The following is a 25339-nucleotide window of genomic DNA, read 5'->3' on the forward strand; positions in this document are numbered from 1 at the left end:
CCAGTTTTTGAAGGAACGTGGCAGGGAGGTTGCTCCAAACATCTTGGAGAACTAACCCCAGATCTTCTGTGGATGTAGGCTTGCTCAAATCCTTCTGTCTCTTCATGTAATCCCAGACAGACTGAATGATGTTGAGATCAGGGCTCTATGGGGACCATATCATCACTTCCAGGACTCCTTGTTCTGCTTTACGCTGAAGATAGTTCTTAATGACATTGGCTGTATGTTTGGGGTCCTTGTCCTGCTGCAGAATAAATTTGGAGCTAACCAGACGCCTCTCTGATGGTATTACATGATGGATAAGTACCTGCCTGTTTCTCAGCATTGACGACACCATTAATCCTGACCAAATCCCCAACTCCATTTGCTAAAATGCAGCTCCAAACTTGCAAGGAACCTCCACCCTGCTTCACTGTTGCCTGCAGACACTCGCTAACATTTTTTACCCCGGTTTCAGGAAATTTTCCCCGATCAGGAAATTACCAATAATTATAATGTGCTGTAATGTTAAGGCTTTTGGAACAGTCAGCTCAATTTAGTCATCATGATCATCTGTCTTGGCCAGGCCAGAGTAGACAAGGGCCCCAAAGATCATCTTATGCCTCCACTCGAATCTTCTCTGTTGTGGGTCTGAGGACTGTGGGCTCTTCCACCAGGGGATAACCCGGGAGACCCTTGTACCTGATACCACCAGCACATTGGGCACACACACACACACACAGTTTCTGTAAAAGCCTCCTCAGTACACTTATTAAAGGGTGAGGATGGTAGGTAAAGGGGGATCATGGGGGAAGAAACAGGATAAGAGATGGAAGGCAGCAAACAAATAGCATGACTGGAAAACACTGAATGTAAGCAATTATAATACAATACACAATGTAGGCTTTCAAACACTTGTACAGTATACACTTTCAATAAATTGATATTATATTTTAACGTTAGACTACGTTAACACAACGGCAACTCAACACTCTGTGTTCACTTGCATACACATCACTTCGCCGTCCTTGGTGTAAAATGCTCCTCCTTAGCCACTATATGTCCGGTGCCTATGTGCCACTTCTCCAGCACGCTCCCTGCAATCTTCTTACGAGGGGACAACCCTGTGCTGGATGGTATAGTTACTTTCCCCATCAGCCGGCAATGGCAAGCATGTAGCGGGGGTTATAATTTTATGTATGTATGTGTGTTTTAAGTAAATATTTTCATAGGGAACTTTAGCAGAATTTTAAGTTTTTAACAAATAATTCTCAGGAATTTTGCTTGAAATCCAGAATTTGAAAATGGAAACACTGGCTGTGAGCTGTCTCTCCCCTGACTTGAGGGGAATGTCCTGCTTAAAATGACTGTTGTGCCAATTTGGGGACAGTTGGGAGTTATGCCCTACCAAGCGATGAGGTGTTTTTAGGGGAGGGGGAAAGGGGCTGGGGGCAGGCCACAGCCTCCAGTGTGCTGGATATCACCCTGGGGCTATGGCACACCCCAATGTGACATGGCCATGTGCCCGTCTAATGTGACCACAACGCCTTCTCGAGGCCACGCAACGCCCACACAACCCAAATTATAGATTGCTCTGGGCTCCAAATTAGGAACCAGATTTCCACTTTAGTACAGGTTGCCACTCAGTTGCTGGGAAAACAGGATAAATAGCCAGGAGTTATAGCAGGAGAGTCGGCAAGAGGCAACCTACACAACGGCCCTCGGATTCATGGCGTTTACACAACACTCTGACCCTACCATCTGCATGTCACAGCAGATATTGAGAATCGTCCGTAAGATCTACAGCCATAAGAAAAGTACAGAGAAACTGGAGAGGTGGAGACTTTTTTTTATTTTTATAAAGTCATCAGAGAGAGGAACTACAATGGATGTATGAGCTCAAAACTCCAGAAGGGTTAAAAATTGATTTCAAGTTGTGTGTAGCGTTCTTAAAGACTGTAAGACACGTTGTGCGAGCGATTCTGTGGTATACAGTCATACCACCCTGTCAGTGCCCAAACACTTTTGAACTTAGAAGCGATACATGGTGGGCTGGACAAGTGCCTAATTCGTAAGAACTAGGGAATATCCAGTATTGTAGACTCCTGAACCAACCAAACAACCGCTTAAGCCTGTCTAACCATCTTAGGACAGCCGCAACTACCTACCAATCATGTACCATGCATTAAGACACAGTCATTCAGCCATCACCCGTCCTGGAAATCATCATCATCACATTCCACAATCTAGGACAGTATTAAATTCACATCATATTACCTATTCATAACCAGACATTTAAGATTTAGATTAAATAGTCAAAAAAAAAGATAGATAGAAAGGCCAAACTACAGAGTAACTAGATTACATTCAGCCACAGGTCATCCTTAACATCTGTTGTACAACATGTCTATATAGAATGACCAGATCTACCAGACACATACAATCTCAACCAAGATTCCGGATAGCCTTCAACATCTAAATGAAGTTTAAGTAGTATATCTGTATATAGGAGATTACTGCTTAACAAATGCAGCAAACACATAAGGAAATCAAACATTTGATATGAATATTCGAACATCTGCTATTAACCATGAATATTTGTCATGTGGTATAATTTGACATCAATGGTTAAACTGTATTATAAAATTTAAGCATATGCCCACAATTATTATTATATTTTTTACGCAATCCACATTGGCTATTATTCTAATGGCAAAATAAGGAAAGACTATTGACCGACACACAGTCCAAGTAGATCCATATATAAATAATTATGTAAAGTGTGTCATTATTTACATTGCTTATTGTACTCCATTATATTTGTTTTCACTGTATTTCAAGTATTTTTGTTAACACCTAACATGACTTCAATTCATAATATTGTAACCACAAACAGCAATGGATAACTACAATTTTTTAACACAGTGACATGAGGTTGAAGATCGATATCCAAACATTCCATTTCATAATGGATCATCCATGGAGGAAAACACTTTATATTGCGTTACTAGCCAGGTGGCAATACAGACACTCCTCCTTTAAGGACAATAAGGAAGAGAGAACTATATAATGCATCAATAGATGGACGAGAATACAGACAACTCCCACTGAAGAAGTCAGACACATGACGAAACGCGTTGGGTCAGTTACTGACATCATACGCTAAACTGTAAGTAGCCGCATACGTTACACAGTGGAACGCACGCCGGGTTTATCCTTAACAGCAAGTTATCTACATCTTTCCCTGCAACAATTTAGGAGTTTACCGAATACATTAAGGAGAATTAAGGATTGGGACCCTGAAACCAAAAGATATTTGGGCAGCTGCCCCGATTCTGATTTGAAAAATACACTTTTATTTCTGGTCATTTTTTTTGTTATCCAGCCATTATTATTGAGTTGGATTACCGCAGTAAAAACATTGGGACTCTTTTCTTGCTATTCTGTAAATGCAATATGCTGTATGATATTTGTATATATATTCACATACCGCTATTTTTAACTTTTTTCTGTCTAAATTTGACAATTTTAACTATAATTATATTATGGTAGTTTGATAATTACAGTTACAAATTCCTGTTGCTAATTTCAATCAAATACAGTTGAAAATCAGGCACTGGGGGTAAATGTATCAAGCTAAGAGTTTTCTAGCGGGTGTTAAAAACCAATCAGATTCTAGCTATCATTTATTTAGTACAGTCTACAAAATGATAGCTAGAATCTGATTGGTTGCTATAGGCAACAACTCCACTTTTCAAACCCGCCGGAAAACTCTCAGCTTGATACATTTACCCCCGGGTGTATAATCATCTCACGGTTACACAATACCATCTGTGAGCAGAGACAACACAAAATGAGTGAATTTCTATGTTTTGCTATTTGATAACATGTGAATGATCTTATAATTCATAGGTGCTTTTTTGTGCATTAGGCCTCAAGATTCCAATCTTGGTTAGTTCAGCTGTGCGCATAACATTCTCTCGTTTTGAGAGTCGTCAGACAAGGCAACGTTTTTCCAATCTTTAACTGTCCAGTTATGATGGGCCTGTGTTCACTGTGGCCTCAGTGTCCTGTTCTTAACTGACAGGAGTGTAACCCAATGTTGTCTTCTGCTGCTGCAGCTTTTATGCATTTAGTTGCAGCCACATGATTGGCTGATTAAATATTTGCATTGACAAGCAGGTGTACCTAATAAAGCGCCCACTGAGCGAGTGTGTATTTGTATAGAGGAAATAGAGTCCCAGGTTTGTGGCCTACTTAAGTCTTAATCTGCAAAGCTCAACCAACAAAACAACACAGATGCTGGAAAGCAATACAAAAAAAACTTGCAAAGAGAAAGAAAACTTGGGACAGCATGTGTAAAAATCATAAATTTGGTCAGTTTCTGTTTAATTACATTTAAAATTTACAATCACCAGTGGAGTTGTTTGAAGCAGTAAATGTTTTCAGAACCCCCCCCCCCCCCCCGCCCCAAAACAAAGCAAGACAAGAAGTCAATTCCCTCTTGTGGTAATAGATAAACTTGTATCCAACCCAATGACAGAGGACAGCTTATAGCTATCTATTTTGCAGGATGAATTTTCTCATATGGAGTGCAATGGAGGCAGTAATTTCCATACTTGTTTTGTTCTGTCCATAATAATCAACAAAGGCACCGTCTGGTCCCACCAAATACATGACGATTGTGTGGTCCACCTATAAGTGAAATAATATTTAATTAAATTTTTTTTTATTTTTAGAACCGCATAAAGAAAAGTGTACATACATTTACAGTCCATTCACTATCATGTAAATAATAATACCGAACATCCAAGTAACAGACTTTGAAAAACATGTAGCACATTAAACTGTAAAGTAAGCGACTAAAATGTTTAAGAAAAACAATAGAGGTAAAAAGGACAAACAATTAAAAAACCGCAGAGGTTTTGTGGGGAGGGGGGGGGTGCTACTTACAGGGGGAAAGGAAAGAGGGGGAGGGATGATATTTTCACTCAAGTAGATCCTAGAACCGGAGATTGCTGCCAGTCAAACCATGGAGACCAAATTTCTTGAAATCTAGGTAGTTTATCGTTCATAAGGGCTGAAATATGTTCCATAGAGGAGATAAACCAGATAGGATTGATCAGTTCTGTTCTGGAGGGAGCGGAGAGTTGTTTCCAAGTTCTCGCAATAAGTAACTTAGACGCCTGGTAAATATGAGCTACTAGACAGTTGTTGGTCTTGCCCATCTCAGGGATAGGTTGATTCAGTAAAATCTGAGCCGGAATCTTGTCGACTCTAATACCAGTTACTTTACGTACTATGGCCAAAGTAAGGTTCCAAAAGGTCTGAATGACAGGGCAATCCCACCAAATGTGTAAAAAAGTTCCCTTAGCCCCAGGTATTGGCATATTTAAATCACCAGATATGGATTTTGCATATGGCTGAATAAAAACATAAGGATTCTTTTTTTATAGCTACCTACAGTGGTGAGAAATATATATTGATAAAACCATTAGAAAGGCTGTTGAATCTCATCCTTCCATCATTTTCATACAATTCTTAAGGAGGAATCAGATAAAAAGATTTAAGGGTATAAAAGGAATGTATGAGCCTCACCACCCAGTGTGCTGCTGTTATTACATATAGCTGCTTGGACCAGCAAGGCAGATTTATCCATCAGACCAAAGCTAGACAAACTGTGGCTGACCAGGTGTTGTGGCACTAAAAGTCCTGTCGCACATTACCACAGGCTGCCTGAGCCTGCATAGGACAATATCGTTAATCGACATAGCATTTTCTCTTACAATATAATCGCTGTCATCATCCTTGGGCCCTTGGCTGAAGTACACCCTGTAAGCCTTTGTCACTTTCTCGATCTGCTCTACGGTGCCAGTCAAACCCACCAGTTTGGGGGAGAATTCTGCATAGAAGACAGAAGTTATTCATAGACATAAATAACACCGTGGCAAACATTCATGCAATAATGTATTCTCAAAAATCAGGAAAGTGTCGTTTACATTTTATTTTAAAATTTTAATCCACAAATTAAGGCATTACTAATGTATGTAGGCTTTAACATATAATGCCCCAACATAAAAGTGTCACTCAACCTTATGCTGCTCGGACATGTTGGATGGTACAGTGTGTGGCGTTGGTACAGCCTGGTATAATTATCTGTGAGCATATGGCTGTGTTGTGTGTGAGCAGGGAAGGTACAGTATAAAGTGTCTGGCACATGGTTGGTACATTAGGTATGCGGTGCAATGTCATGTGGAGGACTCAGAATAGTAAATTGTGTGCAGAAGCTCAGGGCTGGTATATTATGTTAGTCTATGGTTGATAAAGTAACGCTGCCCATTTCATGTCTCCAGTCATTGCCACTTGCACTGATCTCATCTCGTGTCACTCAAGAGGGGCAGTGCATGGTGAGCCCAAAGAAAACACATGTATCTAATAATGTGTGGGTTCATGCAAGTGTCTCTGTGCGTGGAAATATAAACAGAGTAGTATGCAGCATATATAGTACACTGATACTAACATGAAGAGTCTAGCCCATTCAATCCTTCACTGATATCACCCAACTGAATACAAGGTACGTTTAAAAGCAAAAACAATGGTTGCAAGACAGCATCAGCATTAAGGGTTAACTGCTTTGCACTGATATACAGCATTGTTCTAACAATGTAATTGTAAAAAAAACAAACACTGGAATAGGAAATTGGAAAAAAAAAAAAAAAAAACAGTTGTTGGCTACAAAATTGTGTTATAGTGAACATGGTAAGGAAGGTGGATGAGTGAGCTCAGACATCCTTCTGATCAATCTGAATTAATACATGTCGGCTTAAATCTCCAGTTCACAAGGAGATCAGTGATGCTGCAGAAACCACAATACCCGGTAATGGAAACTATGAGATCATTACAGGACAGGTTGGTAACAGCAATCAGAGGATGACAGAAGACAGATATCAGCCCTAGTGTGTGGTCAATCTCCGACTGCATCAGGAGGTCTGAGACAGGCCGAAAAGTGATCCAGACATAAAAGGGACAAAATGTCCATATATAGTCCAATTGGCCACCCACACATTGAACAAGCATCCTGTCACATGTTGGCTGAATCGGCCCATTTGCACCCCGGTTATCAAACCACTTTAATACTTGTTTTTCCACTAAAAAGCAGCAGAAAGCTTCATAAAGATTTAAAAGTCATATTATTAATGCACTAATTATATATTTAAATAGAGTGTAATTTTAAAAATAAGAAATACTCCTGGTGTACAGCATATGCACAGAACACGGTGAATGTTATAGTTTATAAAACACAAGGGATGATATTACTACTGGACATTTATACAGATATTGTACCCAGGAGTTCATTCATACTATTACCGTATTGAGAACAGTAAGGAATGACAGGAAAATAAATTAAATATTGTAAATACCCTTAATATATCTGGCGACAGCTTCTTTGTCATCGCGTTCAGGATCAACAGTGATGAACAGCGGGATGAGAATTGGGACATGTTCCATGGTATCTAGTGGACATAAAAATGTTTAAATGATATGGAAATACAATTATAGAGAAACATTCTAATTTACCTAAGAAATAGTTAAATGTAATGAGCAAAGCTGGTAAGGGACATTTTTACTTTCGCCTCTGGAATAACTGTATATTGGGGGTAATTCCGCTAGCATGACATGACACAGAAGGTGAAAATGGTAACGGGGGAGGAATCCACGCTATACAGGTCTGGGAAGAATTTTTAAATGGACATTTTCAAAAGTGAAACTGTCCTTTGAATTCGAATATCCATTCTGAGAACATCCTAAATTATACATTTTCCTTGGCCTACACTTAATTGCATAAGGGTAAAAGATTGACGACTCCGTATCTTTCCTGTAGCGTTGTAGGGTTTCCAATGACCAAGCTACAGCCTGGATCTTCGTGTATGAAGTTTATGTCAAGATTAAAAGCATAACTAGGATAATCCCATATTCCGTTTTCTAAGGGAAGCCTGGATCCTTAAGGTTACTTACCTGGGGTCCAGCATTCAGGCTCTCTGGCAGATAACCAACGACCTGAACCCCCTTTCTGCACAGGCAGTGGGTTGTGCACCAATAACTTACACTATGCAGGAGTGAAGGGAGCATTGGGGGAGAGGTAGATGATTTCGGGTGACTGGCAAGTAACCTTCGGGGACTGGTTATCACCTGTAGCATTTTACAGAAGAAAAATAAAAAGTAAAATAGGTTGTAAACGCGGTGATTACCGATCTCATCCACAACTTGGATCATCTTCTCAATCTCGTCCGGGCAGATATCAGGACAATGTGTGAATCCGAAGTACAGCAAGATCCATTGGCCCAAGTAATGCTGATCTGTTTTGGGCAGGCCGTTGTGATCGATTAATGAGAAAGGTCCGCCAAGCAAAGGTTTCCCCATTGACCGATTCTTTTCTTTCTCAATCTCTGCAACAGCGGGAAGAAAAATAAAATGTTATCTATATACTCTGGTCTAATCACATCTATTCACACTATCGTTTGAGACTTCATCCTTCCGGAGAGTAACCGTTCCTTTAATTCATGATGTGTTTAAAGTACACAGGGTGGAGGCAGCCATTGTGAGAACTGAACAAATATTCACAACAATGCATATCAGTTCACTAAAAGGCAGTGCCATCGCTGAGGCTATAGTTAATGAAGTCTCCACCAGAAACAGTGACATCACCCGTGAACAGATTGTTCCTAATGATAAGATAGACTTCATTCTCAGTGATATGAACAGGGATACGAGATGCACACAGCAGGCAGTATATGGTACTAACTGAAATGTTTACTATGAAAACGGCAGCTAGAATGATGGGGAGTCCACTTCCCAGTTACACAATACAAAAATTCAGCGCTTAATTCAGTATTAGGTATTCAATTTCACTTGGACTTTATTGCACATTTAAGAAATACATTAATATCAACTAGAATGGGCGTCCATTTATGTTTGTAAAGTGCAATCCTGTGATCATATCATTATTGTTATTTCGTATTGACAATAAATGTGTTTTAACCTACTACTACTACTAGCCAGTTCATTGTTGGGCACTGTTACATCAAGCCTTATACCTATGTCAGCAATATAGTAGGATCTGTGAATTGAGCACTGAATTTTTGTATTATTCATTCTCAGTGATGTCAGTGGTTTCTAGTGAATTGACAGGCTTCATTCCTAGAGAAGTGTAGCACAGAGTATTTCAGTAGAAGAGTTTGCTGATCTATGGGAGGCATCGACCTATCCACTTGACAATGCGTTAGTGAGGGCAGGGCTGTATGTGACATGAGCAGCAGTGTCATAATGTGAAGGAGGGAAGCTGAAAGCCACAGACTGAGAGTTAGATAGTGGAAGGTGCAGTGACTCCCAACAGCACAGAGTACTGATCTGAAACTCCTGTACCTCTGTAGCAAACAAAGTTCATACAGCCAATGTGTTGAATGTTATTGAGAAGTGAAAGGCTGCACTGTCAGTGATTCCTTGAGGAGTGATAGGCTGCATTCTTCCAATGGTTATTGATTTAGCCCACAACATGGCTGCCTCTTCTATGTGCAGGTGACGGGTGAACTTTAATGGCCAAAGAATAAAAAAAACACTTAAGATTACACATGTCTGCTTCAATCATAAAAACACAGCCAGCAACACCAACAGGTACTCATATCGGTTATAGCTAAATAAGCTCAGAGCTGAAAGCAGCATTATGTGAAGCAGTAATACTGAAAGCATTCTGTGTGCAAAGTGGACTTGTCTCTAGGGATGTGGGCAATTGCCAAGAGCCCTCAAGTCTCATGGGGACCCCTACATCTTGCATGTTTCTCCCTTACCATTAATATGCAAATCTAAGGCAACAGACAAGCAGGTAGACCATTTGCCTCTGTGCCACGCTGTTACGGTAGGCAAGATTAAGAAGAGAATTCTAGCTCCAGATCGTCTTCATATCGGCTGGAGATAGTGTCGCCACTATCTCCAGCATAAATCACACTTTGGAGTGTTAACTTCACTAGCATTCTGCCCTTGATCTCATCAGCCGTATATTTGCATATTGTGATTTTTGTCAGGATTGGTATTAGGAAGAGAGACACCCTTTTCAGGGTTTCCTGTGTTAAATCCATTCACTCACTACTGACCTCATTACCTGAACATAGCTCCTGATGTCACCTAGTTTACCTGGGTATTAAAACCCAGAGCTGAAAGAAGCACTATGTAATTAATAGGTTCAATCGCACTGGATGAATTTACCATAGGAAGCCCTGAGAATGACTTTTTAGAGCTCTCTCATTAATAGAAGTGGATGTCATGAACACACTTTCATATTTTTGTTACGAAGACTTTATTTTCTACAATACAGGTTTTATATTAGGACTTTTTTTCTTTGCTGTTGGATAGCTGGGTATTAGTGGAACCATTTATATGTGCAGAAAGAGGCTACGGTAAATAAGCAGCATTCAATCGGTTGCCAATAACATTCAACACATTGGCTGTATGAACTTTGTTTGCTACAGATGTGTAGGACACCACAATCCTCCTATTACAGGAGTTTCAGATCAGTACTCTGTGCTGTTGGGGAGTCACTGCTCCTTCCACTATCTAACTCTCAGTCTGTGGCTTTCTGCTTCCCTCCTTCACATCATGACACTACTGCTCATGTCACATCACGCCCTGCCCTCACTAAAGCAATGTCAAGTGGATAGGTCGATACCTCCCATAGATCAACAAACTCTTCTACTGAAATACTTTGTGCTACACTGAGCGTTCTGATGATCTGCTTGGCTACAAGTTGTGCTCTGCCCACAAGGAAGTAAAGACTTCAGTGTGTGTGTAAATTATTGCAATTTACATACAAAAGTGCATAAACTTACTTTCCTCTTTCTCTCTCTTGACATACTTCATCCCAGCCATTAGCGCTCCACCCAGAGCCACAGTGATCGCCAGAGACTTCCATGACACAGGCTACTAGGACAGAAAATGGAAAGCGTTACACGGTAGTCACATAACACGACAGACAGATGATGGGATACCACCTAATCAACAAAATCATTTCGGGAACAAACTATAAAATACCGCCGCATTCGAAGAGATTGCAAAGCTTTTTGCGATAGGACTTTTGGAAACATGACCATTCAAGTTTGATCATTTGAACTTCCAGTACTATGTGGACAGCCTGGACAACATTACAAGATCTCTTTAGTGCACATGCTCCATATATTCATTTTATCACATTCAGGTTATTCTGTCGGTACAATCATTCAATGAAAAACATTGTTTCTGAAAAGATCTTTTAATTAAAAAAAAGTTGTGTGTGTATGTTTTAATCTTTCTTTAGTGCTGTAAGTAAGGCTGGGTACACACTACAGAAATTTTCTCGTGATGAGTTATCTAGAACGATTTTACCAACGACTAATAAAAAAAAGTCCCGATCAGTATGCCGATTCATGTGTCCACACATGTTTTACTAGATTTATCTACAGATCTGTGCTCTTCATTGGTCATAACCATCTGCTAAAAATATCATGACTCTATACACACTATGGAGAGCCTGATCGTGAGCGCATACACACTGCATACTTAGAACAACATGGTTCCATCGTTGAACAAGACTTTTAGTCCGGTTTAAAAATCAAATCAAATGATACTATGTGCCTTAATAGCTCATCATTGCAGTGTACACACTAATGCAATATTGGCCCGAACAGTCGTTTAACAGGTGATTGGCCTGACAATCGGCTGACAACATTGTGGTATGCACCCAGCTTTAGGTACTGCATAAGGATCCAAGGTTGTGTAAACATGGTAGTTGATACCTTCAACACAGCTAATGACAGTCTGTCGTGAGTGCGTACACACTTCAGAATTTATTGATCGTGATTTTTAGGAAGTTTATAAAACCAAATCAAATGGTATGATGTGCTTTGGTATGATAAAACATGGTCATGGGAGAGTACACACTAATGCAAATTCTGACCAAATGGTCATTTATCGTGTGATCTGCATGATAACTGAATGAAATTAATGTAGTGTGCACCCCGCTTTAGTCATTAAGAACTGACTGATGCATCACTAGAACCCAGAACACATTCTAAAAGTCTGGGCTGATATCGGTAACTCTGACATAGCAGTCAGTAGCCGTATAAGGTACAAAGCTACCAACTGCTCTGTTTATGCACAAAGGCCAAAAAAGCCCTTTGGCCATGTGCATACTTTGTTCCCAACTATATCCCCAGGTACTGTTAACCTCTACCTGTGTCTTACAACAGGCAATCATGTACAACAGAAAAGATGCACTGAAAACTGACTGTCACCATGGCATATAAGATGTGTTTCTACAAATACTGATTGCGTTCAGTGAGAAAAAGACTTTGTTATTTTTATTATTATAATTGCATTACTTACCCCAGGTTTGGAAGCTGTTTTTCTATATCCAGGAGGAGGTGGAGGAAGAGTACTCAGTAAACGAGCAGTCTCGCTGAAACTAGGTCTTATTTTAACTGGTTTATTAATGATCTGGAAAAACATAAGCATGTGATCAAAGCATGTATATATGTGTAACATTCTTCTTTGCATACAGTACTTCAAACTAGTTAAAGATATGCTGGATCTGTAGGCTAATTTGTGTTTGCATTGTATTGGAGAGAACATACACCATAGCGTACTGTGTTCAATTTAACCGACATATCTCACTTTAATTAATGTAAATCAATTATAACTTGTATTCCTATTGAATCTATGAAAACTACATTGTTAAATAAAGAGACCAACATAATGGAGTCCTAAAGGGTCTTATACATTTTCATTGACAAAAGGCAAAGAAATGTCACTTAAAATGCACCTGCTTGGCGCACACTGTTTTTTATGTCAGCACGGAATCAGAGAATGTAAATGATGGAGGAAACAATCATCAACACTGAATACAGACAAATACATACATGCTATCTTATCATATACATAAAATGATATGATAGGATAGCAGGAAGGAGTCTTTATCTGTCTCACTATCATACTGCAACATGTGTCATCTCATGCACGTATATGAGGTTATTTAAAGAAATGCTGTAGGGGTTCAGCGGTCTCTACTACATGGACAGATGTCCTGGAGCTGATAGTGGAGAGGGGTCACTATCATGTATTCCCAGTAATATGGTGGGTGTGATGAGGACATGTATAGAGGGGTCTCAGTGCCATGATATGGCAGGTTACAGGGTGTGTGTATGAGGGTCTCAGTGACATGATATGGCAGGTTACAGGGTATGTGTATTAGGGTCTCAGTGACATGATATGGCAGGTTACAGGGTGGAGGGGGTCTCAGTGACATGATATGGCAGGTTACAGGGGTGTGTGGGAGTCTCAGTGACATCATATAGCAGGTTACAGGCTGAGGAGGGGTCTCAGTGACATGATATAGCAGGATACAGGGTGGGGGGGTCTCAGTGTGGTGGGTTACAGGTGTCACTCACCCTGCAGCACACTTGGGCTCTGCGCACTATTCCGGGCAGCCCCGGGCTCCGCCACAACCGCACACACAACACCGCAGCCTGGGTCGCCATGACAGTGACCTCCAGGGCCACTGTAGTGGTGGCTAGATCCCCTTCATCGAAAGGACCTTCTGACATCACCCGGTCATGTGACTGCTGTAGTCACATGGTACAGCAGAGAGGAGGCTGCAGTCACGTGGTACACCAGGGAGGAGGATGATGCTGCTATTGCTGCCAGAGCTCCTGTGTAGCTGCTGACAGTAATGTAGAATAAGAGCAGTGGTTTGAAGTAATGCAGTCAGGTAACCTGCAATACTTCTACTGAATTCAGATTGAAAAATGATTTTCCCTGTCAGGCTTATTCACATGTAAGGTGCTTTACAGGCATCAATTAATCCCAGAAAAGAGTCTTAAAAACAGGACACATTGAAGTGCATCAGCCAGTTTACATGTCAGCAATTTGAGTTTTTCAACATTGTGAATGAGTATTCCCAAAATCACATTGTATATAATGTGTTTTTAGTGTTAATACTAAATGAGATATACTTAGTACTGAACAGTGATCCTAACTGCTTTGGCTTTGCTGTAGTTATTTTATGACTCCCATAGTGAATTCCAGAGTGGGTCCTGTTCCAATAATGGAGGGGGACAATTTTACTTAACAGTTTCAGATTGCAGGACTTTCAAAGCAATACAATAAAGTCTGGGGTGAGGCAAAATTAACAAGTGCTTGCTGAGAGCTTTGAGCCGGTTTCAGTCATGTGTGAGTACTGCTTATATTTCATGCTGACCAAATAGTATACACAGGCCTTGTATAATTCTCTATGGTAGCAGAACATTTATATTTATTTTTACTTGACTAGTAACATGGCAGGTAAAGACCAAAACCAAAAAAATATGTGTTGTGGAAAAATAACTGCTATGGGGAAAATTCACATTCTAAGGGGGAGATTCAATTGGCCGTGATGTTCCTGAGAACATTGTGGCCGTGCTGCACCTCTATGGGGTGCGAGCAAAAGTCCGTTATTTCAGTAATGGGTAAAAAAAAATAAAAAAAAAATCTGACTGCGAATGGCAACTCAACAATAGTTGTAGGAGGAAAGTACTGCCACCACCAGACTCCTTTAGCGGCACCTGGAACCGCTTATTTTCGGGTAGCTAGTATTGCTGCTGCAGCGCCTCTTTGCTGTGGGCTGGCTGGTACCTCCTAACTGCTTACCATGGTTCAGGACTGCTAGGTAGGGGGCAGAGCGTTAGCACAGAGATGCTGGGTTCAGCTATCACATAGGTGTGCCCTCAATTTTTAGTGCCACTCTTACTTACCTTTCGAGACATGCATCTATCTCTCCAGAAATCCAGGAGCTGCTTCAGTAAAGCAGCCGATGATTCATCATAATCATTTATTTATATAGCGCCAACAAATTCCGTAGCACTTTACAATTAGGAACAAACATTAATAAGACAATACTGGGTAATGCATACAGACAGAGAGGTAAGAGAACCCTGCTCGCAAGCTTACAATCTATAGGACAATGGGAGTTTAAAACACAAGGGCATGTGCTACATCATATTGCACAATGGACCAGCTAGAATACAAAGGTAAAAGAATTGAGTGGGCTGTGCGATCAGTCACACAGCAATGTTGGTCAGAGGGTTGTTGTCTTGTGTTAGCTGTGTAGAGGGTGGTAATAGGGTAATCTGGGGAGATTAAGATGGTGGTTGAGGAATATAATAAGCTTGTCTGAAGAGGTGGGTTTTCAGAGAACGCTTGAAGGTTTGAAGACTAGAGGTTTGAAATACAGGCAGCCAATGTAGAGACTGACAGTGTGGCTCAGCAGAGGAATAATGGTTTGCAAGGAAAATCAATCTAGCCGCTGGGTGCAAAATAGATTGTAGGAGTTCAAGTCTGACTTTGGGAAGACTAGTAAGGAGGGAATTGCAATAGTCGATGCAGGAGATGATGAGTGTATGAATTAATGTTTTTGCAGTGTCTTGTGTGAGATATGTGCATATTCTGGAAATGTTCTTTAGGTGTATGTAACATGATTTAGAAATAGAGTTGATGTGGGGAATAAACGACAGTTGTGAGTAAAGGATTACACCTAGGCAACGACCTTGCGGGGTGGGATTTATGGTCATGTTATCAACAGAAATAGAAATGTCAGGCAGGAAGCTTCTGTTTTTGGGTGGGAATATTATTAATTCAGTTTTTGAAAGACTGAGTTTGAGTTGACGAGAAGACATCCAAGATGATTGCCAAAACAGAAACAGAGCGTCATTGGCTGCTTTAGTGAGACAGCTGCAGCGCCAGCATGCCAGACAGAAGTGGTCCACATGCCAAATCTGGCACGCATGTAGGGGGTTGCCGACCCTTGCTATAATGTATTTTTCCTCCCCTCTCCTCTCTCTTTACTTCATTTCTCTCCCGTGTGTCCAAGTGCATCTTTGCCATCTCCACTTGGATGGCTGAGAGCTACCTCAAGCTCAACATATCCAAAACTAAACTTATTGTCTTTCTGCAGCCTATTGTGACGTCCCCTCCTCCGGTCTCCCAAATTTGATGGTGTTACCGTCTCTCCTGTACCCATGCATGCACCTGGGGGTCATGATGGACTCCACCCTTAAGTTCACTCCCCACATCCAGTTCCTCGCTCAATCCTGACACCTGTACCGTTGCAAGTTTGCCAAGAGTCGCCCCTTCCTCTTACTGGATGTCACCAAGATCGTCATTCTCCTTCATTTGCAGGACCTGTGCATTAGGGGGGCAAAAAAGGTCCTTTCGGCGAAGGCGAACTAGCCAGCTCAGTACAATTAGTCCAGTTACCCTTCTCCGAAAGGTACTTAGCTGGCTAGTTCCCCTTTTATATGTAGGACCTGACCACTAGGGTGCAAAAAAAGTCCTTTCGTAGAAGAGGAACTAGCCTGATGGTACCATGCTGGCTAATTCCCCTTCATATAAGGACCTGACCACTAGGGGGCAAAAGGGTACTTTTAGCAAAGAGAAACTAACCTACCCCATATTGAGCTAGCTGGTTCCCCTTCGCCAAAAGGACCATGTCCTTACAGTGAAGGGGAACTAGTCACAACCCCAGTGCCACACATTGATAACACTTCCTGTGTGAAGCACTATAAGTTCCGACGGGAAATAGCGTCCTGTCACTATGATTCCGGGTAGAAAGAGACTGCCGTGGAGTGCTCTGTGAGATGTAAAAACCTCAGTAATGGGTATGTACGTGTGGTAATTAACCTCAGATCAAATTACAGGGGTGGTTGCATGTTAGATACTCATCATAAACGAGATGAAGATGGAAGGGCTGCTGTATTCTAAATAAATGCACTTCATATATCAGGTGACAGTGATGTTTGTGAATTAAATACACATTCTAGGTCAGGTAGATAAAGATGTTTATAAGTAATTACCCATTCTAGAACAAGCACCTTAAGGCTCAAGCAGGAGACAAGGGCTTTTGTACACTACTATTTTTCTTTTCTTTGATACCTCTGTATTTCTACTCCCTACTGAGTTACTGTGCTTACTGTTTACTGTACTGTGCTGTCTCACCTTGTATTGTAATTCGTTTTGTCCCTGTACGGCGCCACGGACACCTTGTGGCGCCCTATAAATAAAAATTAATAATAATAAAAATAATAATATTTCTAAGCACTTTGCAGGCATTGAAAACATGTTTATTTAAATGTTAGTAAAACATGATGGTTTGAAATGATTTACTAAGTTTTTTACAATTTAATAAACATTGTTTTAATTTTTTTTAAGCTTTCAACATGGCAAAAAAACTTTATTCTTGTTATTTTAATCCAATATTCTCAAAACATTGCGAAATTCCGGGAGAGTAGGTAAGTATGCAGTCTATGTAGAGTTTGTATGTTCGGTCTGTGTTTAAATGGGATTCCTCTGGGATCTCCGTTTTTTCCCACTGTCCGAGTCTGATTGCCTTCTGATGACATTAGACCTAGTGTGTGTATAGTATAGAATTTAGACTTAGCTCCAGTGTATGTGAGTGTTTAAACATTCCCTGTAAAGCACTGCTTAATATTTTGGAGCTATATAAAGGAAGGTAATAAATGGAGTACCCTGTAATCCCTCAGAGTTGTTCGTTATCTGTGTGCCCCTGGCATATGACACAAAGCTGCTATCTATGTATTATTAGTAGTTGTTGTAGTAGTATTGTTATTATTAATAATAAAAATCTTTATTTATAGAGAGCCACATAATGTCCGCAGCTCCGTACAGAGGGCAAACAACAAGTCAGTACATGGTATGACAGTACAATACAGTAAACAAATAGCACTACAACTCAACACAGCTAATGGGGTACAAGTGGTATATTCAGCGCAGGCTTAAACCTGTGCCCATTAGCGTGAGTGCAACTAACAGGTTTAGAGACACTGAAAGAGGCGCAAAGACAATATATGTATAATTGTATGTAATGCAAAGAGCACAGCAGTGTCAACTCTTACAACAGGGATCTATGCCTATTATATATAAATGACTGAAATTGTGATAGTGACACTCATTCTCTCCAACTTGTACCAGTGGAAATGTAAAGAAAACAATATTTCTTTGATTTGAAAAACACTAATTTTAGGATACTGTTCTAATAGACTATTTGTTCAGCTATAAATATGTTTATTTAATTTAAAGTTATGATTGGATATGTAGATTAAGACATTTTGTGCTCAGTCCTTTCATTTTGGTGTCTTAGGGGGGTATTCAATTGTTGCTCCGGCTGCCGGAAGAACGAGCGTGTTAAAACTATTACCGTTTATACGGTAATTACTCGCTGAATTTCATCTCGCAATGAAATTCAGCGAGTAAACTACCGTATTAACGGTTTTTACGCGCAAGTTTACCGTATAAATGGTAATAGTTTTAACGCACTCGTTTTTTTTTTGCGGTCCGGAGCAACAATTGAATACCCCCCTTAGAGTTACAGTGGTATGATTATCCAACTACATTGATAAAAGGCAACATTTGTAAAGCTGGGTACACGCTAGAGATTTTTCACCCGATTAGTGAGTCAATCACACGATAAACGCTTGTTAGGTCCGATATTGCAGTAGTGTGTACGCTCCCAAGATCATGTTTTATCGTACCATAGTGCACCGTATCATTTCATTTGATTTCATAACTGGACTAAAAATCCCTATAAACGATAGAACGATGTCGGACAAATTCTGCAGTGTGTATGCACTCAGAACCAGCAATGTCCGTAGATCTCTATGGAGTGTGCAGAGTCACAATCTTTTCAGCCAATAGTTATGACAGATGAAGAGCACAGATCTGAAGGTAAATTTTTATAAAATTCTGATCGGGACTGAAAGAGTTAAAACGTTTTGTGGTTTGTTCAAAAGTGAAACTACCCCCACAAAGCAGCTGTTATGTCCTGTTCTTTCTTAATGAATGCCTAAGTGACTGGATGTCTATATAAACTAAGGTGTGCACAATAGGCTTTAGTGAAGTTGAAACACACCCTGCGTGTTCTTTGTCTCTCCGGCCGTGCAGTCTGATGAGCACCACTGGTCACATGGCAACTCACCTATGGGAGAAATTTTCTGTACTGTCTACCCAGCTTAAGAGATCTTAACAGCGAGCACAGATTGCCTCTCTCTCTCTTTAATTTATGTGCTTGATCATGATTTGCCTTTTGGAAAGGGGACTCCAGCAGCGCCAGCATTAAATGGTTTGCTGCTGTGAGTAGCCCTCCGTGTTATTTTCCATTATTTCCTCCAGACTGTAAGCTCTCACGAGCAGGGCCTTCCCAACCCTGTGTCTCATGTCTGCTCCTCCTTCGTCTAGATCGAATGTACTTGTTATGTTATGTTCAACTTGTATTTATGTCATTTATTTATGTTTAAATTTGTAGCTGTATATTTGTTATTTATAATTGTATTTGCACTTGTAGGGGCATATTAAATTGTTGGCGTTACAGCCAAAAGTAACGCGCCCCGTGCACTATTACCGTCATTACGGTAATGGTGCGCGTAAATACCGTTATTACGGTACTTTTCACGCTGGATTTCAGCTCGCGGCTCAGGGAGCAGCGAGCTGAAATCCAGCTTCCTATTACCGTAATAACGGTAATAGTTTTTCCGCGGCGGAAACCGCCAACAATTGAATATGCCCCGTACAGTTTGTTATCATTTTTAATTTGTATTTAAATGATTTGTATGCTAACTGTTTGTTGTAGCGGAAATGGTGGCGCCCTATAATTAAACCAAGATGAAGATGATGGTTTTCTGTACATTGGATTTATTCCTGAGTGTGTCTGCTAGCTTCTCCACAGTTGTTCATTAATAATAACATTTGAAAGGTTGGATTGAGTAATTATACTAATCCTCTCCAGTACTGATGTGTAAACTTACGCCAGCCGCATGCCGTATGATCTTAACGCCCTGCCCAAGTGCCCATAGACAGGATTAGAATTCAAAGTGGCCACACACATCAGTGGCTTACTGGAAAAAGATCTAGCTCTTCAGCACTTGGCTGGATCTCTTCCAACATCACTGGAGTTTGTGCTCAGAAGATGACCGTACATAAGATCTAATGGCGGTCATCTTCTAACCACATTTACCAGTAAGTCCAATAATGATCATTGATTAATTTAAATCAAATTATTTTTGGGCATGGACGTCATTTTGGGACTGCAAGTGCTGTCATATTGGCCAAATGATCTGATACTGCTATAGATATTGTAATGTGTGGGTCTAGTGTTCATCGAAAGATTACAGCCATGATTCCCTCGGCATTTAGGTGCCAGATATAATTGTACATTTAATTTTGCAAACATTTTGAAAAATTAATTTAAATCCCAAAGGAAAAATTTGCAGAAAATCAGTGATTTTAAAAAAATAATCCTTGATATATATTGCCTTAAAAAAGACCAGTCGGTTCCAGCAAAAAACTGGGGAAGGGGGCACATTCTTCTGGCAAATGGTCAAATAAATAAACCACAATTTATTGGCGCTCTCGCAATAATCAGAGTCTTTGTGTTAATGGACACAGGACATCCTTTCTATAGTCAGCAAGTCTCACAGTCGTAAACCTAAATAGCATTCAAGAAGGTCATACTTGATGATCAGATTGAAAACTTCAGAACATTTCTTTAGAATGTTGCTTTCAACTTACTATTTAGTGCAGTGATAATTACAAATACATCCCATTTTATCTTTACGTATGAGTACTTTTGTCTTTAATCAGTTTGATTTTGTGCAGTTGTTCATTTCGGTGGCCTTATAAGAGATATTAGCCAAAGACTAATTATCCAAATGTTCTGGGATGTTTGGATAATTAGATAGCTCATACTAGCCAACTTTTGTGCTCTGGGAGATTGGGCTGCGGAGGGGGTGCTCAGCGAAATATATCATTGGGCCCCGCCTTCTAAGCTAACATCACATTTTTTAACCTATTGCAGTAGGGGTCAAGATGATGTGCGGATTGCGTCCTAAGCCCCCCCCCCCCCCCCCCCTTAAATAAAGAAATAACCAGGAACCGTGAGGTTTCCCTGCTCGTCCGGGAAGACTCCCAGAAATTTGGGAGTCTCCCAGACAATCCGGGACGGTAGGCAACTATGAGCTATATTCTAAAAATGGCTTCTATCGGAGATATTGTTGTCACTATTCTCGTAAATGAAGTAGAATCACAATGTTTGACAAGAAGACTGGAACTGGCTAATAAGAAATGTATTTACCAGCACTCCACCCATGGATAGCAATATATAAATAAACTTAAGTATGTGTTTGTTTATTTATAATATATATTGATATACTGTGGTCGAGTGTTGTTCCTAGTTTTCTTGTGTGAGTGTGTCAGATCATCATTGTAAAGGATGGCCAATCCCCTTTGTATTGTAGCTGTCTCCTCAGGAACAATTGATAATTCCTTTTTAATCTTAGCGTTATTGAAGGGAGGTTTTTCAACATGTGGTTACGTGTCAAGTTCCACTGTACTGATGGCTGCTTTTAACACAATGGGGTATATTTACTAAACTGCGGGTTTGAAAAAGTGGAGATGTTGCCTAAAGCAACCAATCAGAGTCTAGAGGTCTTTTATTTAGTACATTCTACAAAATGACAGCTAGAATCTGATTGGTTGCTATAGGCAACATCTCAAATTTTTCAAACCCGCAGTTTAGTAAATATTCCCTGTTATTTCCACCTTAGATTTAACATCACTGATATATCTTTACAAAGAAAATAAGTTAAGACCTTTGACAGCAGATGGCAGTACAGCTACATCTAACAACATATAAATATATGAAAATACAAGTTAACCCGTGCATGATACTCATGCATTCTAGTCAAATCAAGCTACTTAAGGTGTTAAAAAGGTTCTTGTCATGCATTTGGGGCTAGGCCAGGCCTCCTCAGGGGAAGAGCGTTACTTCCCGACGTAAGCGCCCTTTTTTAACGTGGTTTTGTCCACATGTCACCACCTCATCATTCTTCTCCATCACCTCATCCTTTATCTTCATCGCCACATCCTTAATCTCCATCGTCTTACTGTTCTAAAACCTCTCGATACACAACGTTTCTGCTGAACACCTTATCGCTGTGCTCAATCAGTCTTCCTTGAAGGGCAGTATTCATAACCTGCACTTCCACATCACTGCTTCTCCGTACTCATGAAAATGCGACATACAATTGTCCATGACCAAACACAGGCTCTGGTAAATAAATACCCACACGGTCAAGAGTTTGAGCCCTCAACTGGTAAATTTAGCCTTTACTACCCCTCCCACGGGGGGAAGGGGGGATGATGGAAGTTAACTGACTTCACTATTATAATTTTTTTGTCAAATAATGTCAGTATACCAAATTTCAGGTCAATTGGATGAGCCCTTTCTGAGAAAATATTTTTTTTCACACACACACTAACACACGCCGCACCGTCTAATATATATTAGACAATAGTAAGTAAAAGTTATAAAGTCCTGGGCTTTATATAGTAATAAATAATAGATGGTGCCACTTTATGTATATTCAAAATTTAGTATGAACATTCAACTTAAAGTATTATGGGTTTTATTTAATACTAATACTAGATGAGTCACAAACAGCACCAGGCAATCTAGCGCTGGGTGAAAGCCCATTCATGTACTCCTCTGCAATAAGGTGAAAGTCCAAATACTCCTCTAGAATGGGGTGAAAGCCCAGACTTGAATTCTAAAACAGCAGGGTGAATGTCCAAACATGACCTCTACCATGAAAGCACAAGTATAAACTTCTTTACTTATTTCCCTCTGAAGAAGTAATTTTCCAATAATGAAACTCATAGTTTACTACTGCTGCTGATGATTGATTTGCTTGATTTTAGATGTTGCTGTGGGACTGTAACTAGTCATAGTACATTTAATGAGACTGAATTCCAGCAGAGCTCTAATATAGGATTATCATGGTATCCAACAGATACATTGCCACCTGTTAACACCCGTAGGGATTGGAGCTATTCTTTAGTGCACAGGAACACCACGAAATCCAACAGACACGCTACCATTTGTTAACACCTGTGAAGATTGGCAGTTTAGTGGGAGAAGTGGCCAAAATACATTCAGGATTTAGAATAGGATTCAACTTGTTGGATTCCTCCAGGTCTGTAGAATCAAAAGACCGGGAAAGGGCATCAGCCTTTTTGTTTTTTGAAACGGGTCTGAAGGTTATACAAATATTAAATTGTGAAAAGAATAGGGACCACCTAGCCTGACGAGAGTTCAAACACGTGTGTCACACGCCGGCCCCGTGGAAGGGTTCCGGCTTTGTTACCTCTATCTCATAAGTGGTGAACATGTCATCCTGAACTCAGTGTTTTGCTGTTAGTTTCCACTTGGTGCTTTGTTCTGCGCATGTGTCAGCCACCACTCACCTTTATGACCTCCCATCCGTTCTCATTGGCCCTGGTACTTTGGAGCGCTATTTAAACCTCCCAGTTCCTGCTGTCTTATGCCTGTTCTTCGAGTTACTCACTCTCATCAGGATTGGGCTTCCTTCGTGAACTTAACTGTAGCTGCCGTGCATTTCTCTTCCGTCGGCCGTAGGATCTCTTCAGTGTCTCCGCTAGAATTTCTACATTACCTGTCCTCTGCAGTGGTGTTCTATGTTTCATGCTCGGCCTGGTTGACCCGTCTTCAGCGCTTCTCTACGGAACTCCAGCCTCGTTAGGAACTCCATACACTTGCTGCTCTGAGTTACCATCTCAACGGATCAGCTAGTTCCTCATCGTTGTTATTTCTACTGAACTGCAGCTGTACCAGTATTTCATCTGCTGTTGCTCTGAGTTGCTATCTAAACGGATCAGCTAGTTCCTCATCGTTATTGTTATTTATATTGAACTGCCGCTGTACCAGTAATTCATCTGTTGTTGCTCTGAGTTACCATCTCAACGGATCAGCTAAGTTCCTCATTATTATTTCTACTGAACTGCCACTGTACCAGTAATTCACCTGCTGTTGCTCTGAGTTACCATATATCGGATCAGCTAGTTCTTCATTGTTATTGTTTCCATTGAACTGCAGCTGTACCAGTAATTCATCTGATGTTGCTCTGAGTTACCATCTAACCAATCAGCTAAGTTCCTCATTGTTATTGTTTCTACTGAACTGCCGCTGTATCAATGATTCACCTGCGATAGCTCTGAGTTATCATCTTACGGATCAGCTCAGTTCTTCACCGTTATTGTTTCTACTGAACTGCCGATGTACCAGTGTTTCATGCCGTTACTCTGACTTTTCCATTTATGAATCTACTAAACTACTACTAGTAGCTTTCATATTTCTCCTGGAGCTAGTCCTACCATCATAACATTCCTGCACATTAGGCTCCATCGATTGTTCTGCCATCTCTACTGCTGGGAACCGCGACCTGCGGTAATAGGTGCTGCAAAGCCCATACCCTCTCCTAGGGATATGGTGAATACCACCTACCGTTAGACTCTGCGCCCCAGTTAAAGCTTCAGTTATTGGCAGATACACAGGACTCTCTAAATTTCACCAGATTTCGTGACAGTAAGAACAGGCATCATGTCACTCAGACTCCCCACTCCTGCTAAATTTTGTGGGGACCCAAAATTTTGTCGTGGATTCCTTAATCAATGTTCTATTTGAGTTATTATCACATAATTTTCCTACAGACAGAACTAAAATAGCATATATCATGTCTTTATTAACTGGCCAAGCTTTGGTCTGGGCTTCCCCACTCTGGGAGAGAGTTGATCCTCTGCTCAGCAACTATGCATCATTCTTGGTCACCTTCCGCCAAATATTTGATGAGACCGGTCAGATTACCTCCACTTCTGCTGGTATCCTCAGACTATGTCAAGGGAACCATTCGGTGGCACAATACGTCATTGAGTTACGAACCTTATCTTCAGAGTTATCCTGGAACAGTGACGCTTTAGTGGCCGCCTTCTGGCAAGGTTTGTCAGACCGTATTAAAGACAAATTGACATCCCATTAACTACCCACCACCTTGGATGCCATTATCTCTCTGTGTAATAAAGTGGATCTACGCTTCAAAGAGAGGTCAGCTGAGAGGGATGGTTCCCGGCGCCTTGCATGCAGACCAAATCTACGAATATCGTCACACTCCGTTGTTGCTGATAAACCCATGTAAATTGGGAAGTCTCGCCTAACTCCTGAAGAACGTGATGGGAGATGTCGAGACAAGTTGTGCATTTATTGTGGCGAGTCCGGCCATTTCCTTAATTCCTGTCATAAGAGGCCGGGAAACCCCAAACCCTGATCTGTACCGGGGAGGTCAGATTAAGGACCAGTAAAAACTCCCCGTCTACTGTTTGTACTATTCTTGTCTCCTTATTATTTGATTATACCCTCTCCTAGGGATATGGTGAATACCAT

At 40.7% G+C, this 25339-nt stretch overlaps 1 protein-coding gene across 1 annotated transcript; it reads right to left on the reverse strand.

The window, feature by feature from the left end:
• Nucleotides 1-4347: 4347 nt before the first annotated feature.
• On the reverse strand, nt 4348-13630 carry SCO1 (synthesis of cytochrome C oxidase 1). The gene is made up of 7 exons (XM_075177974.1): nt 13452-13630; nt 12391-12501; nt 10860-10950; nt 8229-8426; nt 7401-7493; nt 5766-5881; nt 4348-4674 (listed from the first exon to the last, which is right to left on the reverse strand). The coding sequence occupies exons 1-7, from the start codon at nt 13605-13607 to the stop codon at nt 4537-4539; spliced, it is 903 nt and encodes a 300-aa protein (XP_075034075.1). The 5' UTR covers nt 13608-13630; the 3' UTR covers nt 4348-4536.
• Between the last annotated feature and the right edge of the window lie 11709 nt (nt 13631-25339).

Source organism: Mixophyes fleayi, chromosome 6, assembly GCF_038048845.1.
Source record: "Mixophyes fleayi isolate aMixFle1 chromosome 6, aMixFle1.hap1, whole genome shotgun sequence".
Lineage (NCBI taxonomy): Eukaryota > Metazoa > Chordata > Amphibia > Anura > Limnodynastidae > Mixophyes > Mixophyes fleayi.